This window comes from Mesoplodon densirostris, chromosome 1 (assembly GCF_025265405.1).
Source record: "Mesoplodon densirostris isolate mMesDen1 chromosome 1, mMesDen1 primary haplotype, whole genome shotgun sequence".
NCBI classification, from domain to species: Eukaryota; Metazoa; Chordata; class Mammalia; order Artiodactyla; family Ziphiidae; genus Mesoplodon; species Mesoplodon densirostris.
Genome location: NC_082661.1, coordinates 221117701 through 221127360, shown reverse-complemented (window position 1 = coordinate 221127360; position 9660 = coordinate 221117701). Strand labels below are relative to the sequence as shown.

At 39.0% G+C, this 9660-nt stretch overlaps 1 protein-coding gene across 2 annotated transcripts in view; it reads right to left on the bottom strand.

Annotated features, from left to right (window-relative positions):
• Positions 1-2123: 2123 nt before the first annotated feature.
• The window catches only part of DAPP1 (dual adaptor of phosphotyrosine and 3-phosphoinositides 1), a 60998-nt gene continuing 53461 nt past the window's right edge, over positions 2124-9660 (bottom strand). For both annotated transcript variants that reach the window (XM_060115430.1, XM_060115421.1), the window contains 5 exons: positions 9385-9432; positions 7925-7987; positions 6419-6504; positions 3752-3839; positions 2124-2280 (listed from right to left, as the gene is read on the bottom strand). In XM_060115430.1, coding sequence (XP_059971413.1) covers positions 2212-2280; positions 3752-3839; positions 6419-6504; positions 7925-7987; positions 9385-9432 — 354 coding nt within the window. In that variant the 3' untranslated portion in view covers positions 2124-2211. The remainder of the gene's footprint in view (positions 2281-3751; positions 3840-6418; positions 6505-7924; positions 7988-9384; positions 9433-9660) is intronic.

Below are 9660 nucleotides of genomic sequence, written 5' to 3'. Positions count from 1 at the left end.
TGGGGCAAGATTTTCCCGGCGTTGGGGGGATTCTGAGAATAACTGCTAATCCTTCGGCTGTGTCTTGAGGTACTTTATGATGAGCACATACTGTTAGTGACAGAGCTTGACACAGCTATTCTCCCAAACAACCCCACTCCGATTTGGCACAAATCATCCTCCCTCGTCCTAGGGCCCTTCCCTGAGATGTCTCGGGGTGAAGTCACGATCACTTTTCAGGGCTGCCGAGAGCAGGTAAAGCATCTGGGGTAGTACTAATTGCACGGTGTATGTTAGATCGCCCTTTTGATGTCAAGGCCCTCCATAAAATGGCTTTATCCCAGCTGAAGCCCACTCCATCATATAGCTTTGTGTGCCTCACTTGCACTATTTATCGTATTTACTTCTATATGTCATCATGGCTGTATTTCTTACCTTTTCCATATTCAACTGAAAACTCCTTGAGGACCGGGACTATTTCTTCAGCTCTGAATCTTTCAATCCTTTGCAGCTCATAGTCTAACCAGAGTGGACTCTTCATTGCTATTTATGATATTAATTTGGTTATATTTCTTTTAAATTACAGTTATTAAAAACACTTTATAGCAAAATATTACAGGAACAGCAAAATCATGCTGTTTTTAATAAACATAACCAAAGAATATAAATAAACATGACATATTTTACAAAAAATAAAAACGTCACCTACACAACACCCTTGGATCTAAGAAAACAAAACAAAACTGTACGTCTCAGTGAAGATTTATGTCTAGCTCCTTACTTTGCAAACTTGACACAATACATTTTAACTTGACATTTGCTTTATTGCGTATGATACAAACATTACAAAATACATTAAAACCTTGTTGAAACATACAAAAATTTAATGTAATTTCTGAGTCCTAGATGTTTAAATAACAGAAGAAGCGTATTCAACAAGGTAGCCCTTTGGACTGCAAGGGCAGCGTCATATCATAGCTTTGCTCCACAACCTTTTTGTTTGGGTTCTTCCTCCACTTTTGTCTCCCTTCAAACTTCAGTCTAAAAAAGCAGTATTAATAAAGATAATAGAAGAGGTTAAAATCTATTTAGGTGCTCTGGATGCCAGTATCTCATCCCCCTATTTCAATCCCCTTGTTCTGGCTTGAAAACGCTGTGTAACAAACAGCATTACCCTTTGCATGTGGATTTAGTGTTACTCCCTCAATAGACAAAAGAAGTTGCTCTTGAATAAGGCGTAGGGTGCTCCGTGCAGTGTAAGGTACGTCTTTCTTCTCTTGGGCCAATACCTCCCTCTCACTCTGGGGAAGGGATTGTTATAACACACTCTGCTTGAAACGTTTCTTTCAGTCTGTTTGAGAAGTGTTGGATGAAGATAACTTAGTGCTTTCAAGTGCTCTATTGTTATAATAATAATTGTGATAATTATTATTAAACTACAAGTTACTACTTTATCACTCTTCTTAATTTATGTTTTCTCACTCTTTAAAGCATTTCCCCAAAAGTGACTAAAAGAGATGCTTTTTTACGATTGTACCTTCCATTATCCTTATCCTCTCTCTTACCCAATAGCCCATAGGAGATTTAGTTCTCACAGGTTTATCATTAGAGGGGGAGAAAGGGCCCTGTAGATATCTGAGCCTTTTACAAAGAGAAAATACTACAAACATTTTCCATTTTAGTTTTGGAAATTGTTTTGTTTTTTGTATAAAGGGGGAAAAAAGTAAAAACAACACTGCTGCTCTGCCCCCATCCTGGACATTTGCTGTCTCAGTACACTTTCTGAAAAGCAGTCTAAACCTCGGGCTACACATATAGCTGTTTCCTTCCTGGATAATAGCACAACCTGGAAGTCAGAGATGTGTTGACCCTGGTGCAGAGTGGGACTTTGGGTAACTAATGTCAACCAGCTTGGGGACAATGAGGGAAAACAAAAACCATCTCCCGTCGCGTGTTCTAAGATCGAGCACACCTGGTCGCAGGGGTTCATCCGTCTCCATCAGAGCGAGGAGCCTTCGGTGTTCTCAGGGACATGGCAGGATCTTGAAGGACAGCAGTTTTCTGTGAGTCAGCAAATGTGGTGTCGTCTGAAAGGTCCAAATCCACATCTGCTTTCGATTTGTTTCTACAGAAAAATCCTTAGCTTTCATCTGAAACCTGCTGTGGATCACAACATCAGGAACATTCCACCCTGCTCCTGGGTCAGGGCATCCCTCATCGAGGAAGGTCTGTCTATTTAAAGATGAATGACCGAGATCGGATTGTGCCTTCCCCTTGATCAAGCTGTTTTCTTATTTGAGACTGCAAGAAAGCACACCCACGTGTATTTATTATTGAGCAACTTTAAGATAACAAACTTCGGCTTTTAACAAATATTAAATAAGAAATGCTGACTAGTAAGAAAACCATGCAACTACAAATTAATTATCATGTCCCCTCCTCCCCAAGTTTTATTCTGGTTTTCTGTATTTTTCTCAGGAGACTATAAAGTGGTTGCTAAAACATACACAGATTGGGAACTGGCTTAATACTTTTAGTAATGCGAAAAGTGCAATACTATTCAACGAATCAAAATGAAGATATAGGTCTAAATTTATTGATTTGGAAAGATGTTCATGATATATTGTTAATGGAGTGAGCAAGTAAAGAGCACTACAGAATGATTAAATTTTGTTTTTAATATTTATTTGCAGAGGGAGAAGTCTGAAAGGATGTGCATTTGATATATTTTTACTTAAAATTTTCTATAATAATTGTGTCACTTGCATAGTTACAAAATAGAAGAAATAAAAAATGATTCATATTTGAGCAAAAACTTCATATGGCAGAGTATTTCCCCATTGAATATCAAACACATTGGAACTGTCTCAGAGTGAGTGGTATATTGCTTTGGATCTCAAACTGAAAAGATAACCAAAAGCAAAAATCCCAGTATTTAGAAAGGAATATTCAATAAGATTGTATATATCAGCTAATTTCATTTAAAAAATTCGGAATAATTGTCTATAGTTGAAAACATGAAGGGTTTCAAGATGGTATTTATAGGAAATTTGAGAAAGCTTTAAGGACAAGTTCTTGGCTAACAACTCACTAACTTGCAAACACACAAAAAAATGCATGAGACTAGTACATTTTTTTTTTTTTTTTTTGGCCGCACCATGCAGCGTGCGGGATCTTAGTTCCCCAACCAGGGATTGAACCCGTGCCCCCTGCAGTGGAAGCACGGAGTCCTAACCACTGGACCGCCAGGGAAGTCCCGAGACTAGTATAGTAAATTCTTATAAGCCCTTTGTCTTCCTCCTGGGAGGTACATAGAAAGCAGATAAATTAACACACCTTTTGTCCTTGACTGGCGCAAAGTAACGCTTACACTGGACATTAAGCTAAGTCTCTCTGGCAAGCCTCCTTCTCTGACAAAATAAAAGGATTTTCTACTATAGAAATATGTCCGCTTTCCTCTGTCTGGCCTCTGGCCCCACATGTCCTCCTCCAGGCAAACTTGGACCAGCCCACACACTTAAAGGAAGCCTGATAGACACCAGGGTGTGAGGCTAGGCTCTGGGGCTGAGACCCCAGTGCATCTTCGTTCTTTTTATTTTACTCCTTTCTCCATCCCTTCCACATCCCAGAAGAATGAACAGACTCTTCCGTAAGCCTGCAAGTAGACCTCCCGTCCGTTCTCGGGGGTTGTCTGACGCTTTCAATAGAAATATGTTTGAAATCATCAACGTGATTTCTGAGTACTAGGTATCCAGAGACATGAATAACTCACCAACTTCCAGCGTAATATCTTGATCCACTCGTCAGCTTCTACTCCTGTCTTTGCACAGAGATAAAATGTCCTGAACGGAAATACTAAGCTGATAAGACAAAAGAAAGAATGTAAGACACTCCAGATAGTTGGTTGAACATCTATTAGTTGAGCACTAATTAGAGTATTCCAAGGGGAAAAAGAATTGACAAAGAACCTGGGTGAGAACTTGAGGAGTTGGTATATATGGAGCTAGTCCTGCCAGCAAACGCAGAAATGTTGAGGCTGCAGATTCATATTAGTCTTACAGGCCAGATTTGTATTTTCTAATGAGAGTCCAAAGAAAAAAACCAGATCCAGGTCACCCCCAGATCATTTTATTGTTCATGTCTTAGACTGAATACACATGTGTTTATTCAGCTGATCTGTTAAATGACTCAGAACTTGTGCTATGATTCAAAGAACAAGCAAGACAGATAAGAGAGTTTGTTGAAGGAGCTCATTTGTGTTAGCTGACTTCAGCGAGGATGACCCGGCCCTCTGTGGATGAAGGCAGTTTTAACTTTTCAGGGCAGGAAAAGGAGACAATAAATCTCTTCAACTATTTATTTTGCCCACTTCTGGCCATGAGTTAATCTTTGCTGAAGGGAAGACAAACTTGCCTACTGGCATGAAAGACTGTTCTAGGAATAGAGTTAACTCCTCCTTTGACTGTCTCTGGCTATAGAGTCAAAATCGTCAGACTTATATCTCGCCCACACGTCCTGTCCTTAGAGTTGAGATGCCAAACACTAAAAATCTTTTTGTCCTTTTTGTGAAAAAGGAAAAAAAAAAAAAAAAAAAAGCCTTGGACTTCCCTGGTGGCGCAGTGGTTAAGAATCCACCTGCCAATGCAGGGGACACCGGTTTGATCCTTGGTAGGGGAATATCCCATATGCCGCAGAGCAACTAAGCCCATGCATCACAACTACTGAGCCTGCACTCTAGAGCCCGTGAGCTATAACTACTGAGCCCGCGAACCACAACTACTGAGGCTGCGTGCCACAGCTACTAGAGCCCGAGCACCTAGAGCCCGTGCTCCGCAAGAGAAGCCACCTCAGTGAGAAGCCCGCACACCGCAACCAAGAGCAGCCTCCGCTCCACGCACCTAGAGAAAAGCCCACGCACAGCAACAAAGACCCAATGCAGCCAAAAATTAAAAATTAATTTTAAAAAAAGCCTTAAAGTGAAATCAGAAGGGTTTCTATATCCTAAAACCAAAGCAGCACATCTGGTTATACCAGTAATTAATGTTGAATAGACAAGAGGTAAGTCCCTGTGTATAAAAGGTAAACCCTGACGTGAGGTCCGGTTGGGCAGTGAGTAGAGAGAGGAGGAGGTGGGGGGGAGGTGTGATATTGTGTACAGAACCAATTGCTGGAATTGTCATTGTTTGGTCCTCCCTGGGAGGGACATGATTAATTGCCTGTTAATACAGATAATTTTTCCTTTCTTCTTGCTAACAGAACCCCAGGTGATAAATTATAATTAGTCAGAGCCACTTATGATCATACTATACTGTTTTCTAGCTTCCTCTGCTGCTGGTGATGGCCATGGGACTCAGTCTTGGCCAATGAGATGAGGAACAATCTGATAGAAGAGTTTCTGAGAAAATGTCTGCTTTCCTGATACAAAGGGCAGACCTGGCTAATACCATCCCAGCATCTTTCTTTATGGCTTTCATGAAAATGTGAGGCCTCCAGTTAGAGTAGCTCTTTTGGACCCTGAAGTAGTAAGCATGAGGAAAAGACCAAGAGAATTGTCGAGACATTGCACCTGACCTTGTCAAGGTAGCTGCCTATCTCCCAGTTACTTGTTATATGAGAAATATAAACCCCTGTTAATTCATATGGTACCTTTATGTGAATTTTAAAAAGATTTCCATGATTGGTTGATACTATACAATCATTAATTAATAAGAGTTAATGTTAATTTTCTTAGGTGTGACCATGGTGTTGTAGTTCTATAGGTGATTTTTTTTTTCTTAGGAGATGCAAATTTAAGTATTCAGGGATAAAGTGCCATGATGTCTGCAACTTACTTTCAACTAGTTCAGGGGAAAAAAAGTGAATAGAAAAAGCAAAAATGGCAAAATATTAATGATTGATGCATCTAGGTGAAGGGTCTATGGGCATATAAGTCTTTCCGTTTTTGTATGTTTGAAAAGTTTAAAATAAAAGTTGGTGGGAAATAAGACACTCTTTTCTCAAGATACTTTTCTTCTCCCAGTTGGAAAAGTGTCATGATATACTGATGGTGACAGAACAAAACACTTCTGTACATCTGCCAGAATTGTCATCATTATACAAAGCACTCATTGCTGGAGTCAACAAAGTCGTAATTGAAATTGAATAAAACACCTCAAAGGAATAAAAGCTGTCTAAGATGTGAATGGCATCCTACTTGTGCAGTGTACAACCTAAGCAATTATACCCAGGAGATTTTCCTACTTGTTTAAGTCACTTTAAATGAGGTATTATGTCACACTCGGCCGAAAGCCCTTCTGACATACATGCCCTGTGTGACGGTTAAGCCCACCTGCCTCAGATCAGAACATTTGTACACATTAAGACATACGATTTTTTATTCTTCTGCTAAACTGTCTGGCAAGAAGGCTTTTAAAAACATTTACTTTATAAAACAACTTACCAAAAACAGTTCACCCTTTCCTGTGAATAATCAAATTGTACAGCCGAACATTCTCTTAAATCTAGGCTCCGAATTGGTTCTGGTGACTTAAAAAAATAAAAGGGCAAACCGTGTCATCATAAGAGCACACATACAAATCTGTACATCACTTGTTCCCCTAACAAGTCTCCACTATGAGCAACTGTCAACTTTCCTTGCACTACGGGGATTGATTATAGAAAACCTTCCTAAGGGAAGTCACATGCTCATCTGGGGATTGGCTTTTCATGAAACTGGACATTAGGAAGAGATTTTCTTTCTCAATTTAAATTTGGTGGAGATGAATTTTTAACACGTGGAAGGGAGTCATATTTGTCTCCCATGTTTTTAAACATCCACTTACTCAGAAATTTTGTGTAGGAGAGATGAGAAGAGATGAAATAATTTTAAATTTGTTTAATGAAATCGGCATGAGAAATGGACATATTTTTAATAAAGGGGGACACTGCTGCAAGAGACAGTTAATACTGTGGCAAGAGAACAATTCCATTGCCTTAGACGGAGGAAATGATGTCCCCTGTGAGCTAGAGGTTAGCCAGCCTGAGAGAGCCGTGTCTGGGATACACATCTCGTCTTTGAAAAAGAACACTGCTCATATCAGGAATCAAGAATTCACATCTCCAGTCGTTTATAGGATGTTTCAGGTGCTCATAAGAAAATTTCAGGGATTTTGAAGGCAGACATTTCATCTACAGGGCTTTTTTTTTTTTTTAACATCATTATTGGAGTATAATTGCTTTACAGTGTTGTGTTATTTTCTGGTGTATAACAAAGTGAATCAGCTCTACATATACATTTATCCCCATTTCTCCTCCCTCTTGCATCTCCCTCCCACCCTCCTTATCCCACCCTTCTAGGTGGTCACAAAGCACTGAGCTGATCTCCCTGTGCTATGCGGCTGCTTCCCACTAGCTACCTATTTTACATTTGGTAGTGTATACATGTCCATGCCACTCTCTCACTTCATCCCAGCTTACCCTTCCCCCTCCCCGTGTCCATTCTCTACACCTGCCTCTTTATTCCTGTCCTGCCCCTAGGTTCTTCAGAACCACTTTTTTTTTTCTTTAGATTCCATATATATGTGTTAGCATACGGTATTTGTTTTTCTCTTTCTGACTTACTTCACTCTGTTTGACAGACTCTAGGTCTATCCACCTCACTACAAATAACTCAATTTCATTTCTTTTTATGGCTGAGTAATATTCCATTGTATATATGTGCCACATCTTCTTTATCCATTCATTTGTCGATGGACACTTAGGTTGCTTCCATGTCCTGGCTAATGTATATAGAGCTGCAATGAACATTGTGGTACATGACTCTTTTTGAATTATGGTTTTCTCAGGGTATATGCCCAGCAGTGGGATTGCTGGGTCGTATGGTAGTTCTATTTGTAGTTTTTTAACGAACCTCCATAGTGATACAGGGCTCATTTTTAAAGGGAAAATATATAACCATGTTTCTCACCATCTGGTCTTTGAAGTATTTTAGTTCATTCCTGTGCAAAGTGAACCACCTCGTTTTCCAGGTCTGGAAAAAAAAAAAATTAAAACATGTAGGTTTTGAATACAGGACCACAATATTTGAACTAGATAATTTCCTTTTGTTGTAAAAATACCTAAAAGATTAGATACAATAAAATATTCTTGCGGTGTTGTTTCTGAGGGAAAAACTTTCAAAATAAAACTTAAAATTTTAAAGTTTCAAAAATTCAAATGATTCCATGCATTAAGCTCACAACGAAGGCAAAGATATCAACATTTTTAAACAAGTAAAAAGAAATAACCTATCATAAACATTCAAGGTGATTTATAACAAACTGCTGAAATTTCCATCTTAATAAGACTTAATAATCTCAATAAAACTCCATAATAAAAATAGATATCATTGTTCAGCACCTACTGAGGGCTACATACTATCCTTGGAGGTTTATATACATTGTAGCCAATCCCCATACATTGCCAAATATTGGGTTGGCCAAAAAGTTCGTTCGGAGTTTTCTACTATGGAAAAAACCCGAACGAACTTTTTGGCCAACCCAATATTATTATTATTATTATTGTTGTTTTACAAATAAGCAGATTGAGGTTTAGGAAGCTCAATCTCATGCTATTCTAAACCTTGCCTAAGAATTCCATGACATTGGTGGAAAAACAGTTGTTACCCACTGCCTCTTTCTTATGTACTAACAGAACACTAATGATGTTGGGTGGCAATGTTCCCAGTTAAAAGAAGTAACTGGATTTAAACATAATGCTATGAACATGAATACTTCCTCTCCTTAGGGAGCATCCAGTCCAGTAGGGACACAAATAACTAAATACTTAGGTTAAATTCAAGCAGGCCAGTATCCTTGAGAGGTTAAGTGTCCTGACTCTTAAAATGGGAAAGAACAGACACATTCCAGGAAGGTCTTCTTGGCACGTGAAAATGAAATAGAGTAACTTTAAAGGTACAATCACATAAATAGAGGATACCCCCCCCAACTAGTAAAGTCCTACATTTTGTTTTCTTTGGGATTTTATAATATAGTTACATTCATGTCGGTGACGGGTTTTTTGGGGCCTACTGTTAGGTAAACATTTCATCCAATTTTGACTTCTTTTTTGTCAAAAAATCTTAAAAAGCCAAGATATGTGCTAGAGTTAACTTGCTACGTTCACCCTCAATCATTGCATCAAAAGGATTATATGTTTTCTTGGGTAGTAAATGTAGGCTATTCTCATACATTTGGCTTTGCCAAAGAATAGTCAAGTCATTTTCCAGAATTTTGACTAATATTCGCCATAAAGATAAACTCTGGAAACAGGTAAATATTATAACTGGGTCAAAATAAGTAGGTTCTGCTTTTTAAAAAGTCAAAATGAGGGTTGAACCCCCATGACGTGCTCTCTTTCTTTGTGGCTGGCAGCAACGTGCTTCCTTACCTTGACGAGCCCCCCCTGTTTGGTGAGGTAACCTTCTTTGGTGCCCAGCTGAAAAAAGAACGAAACAAGTGAAGCCCAGAACTATCACAGCTTTATTTTTGTCTTTCTATTTCTGCCCTATTTTAAAATGAAACACAAGTTTGCCTTTGATCTTTAAGTAATTACCTCTCAGTTTTCATCTAGGCACTTGAAAATCCTCCCTGTGTTGTGAGAGGCTGTCTTCAGACCAGATCATCTGGCGTGATTCTGTAGCAACAGGCAACAATGGACAGATTC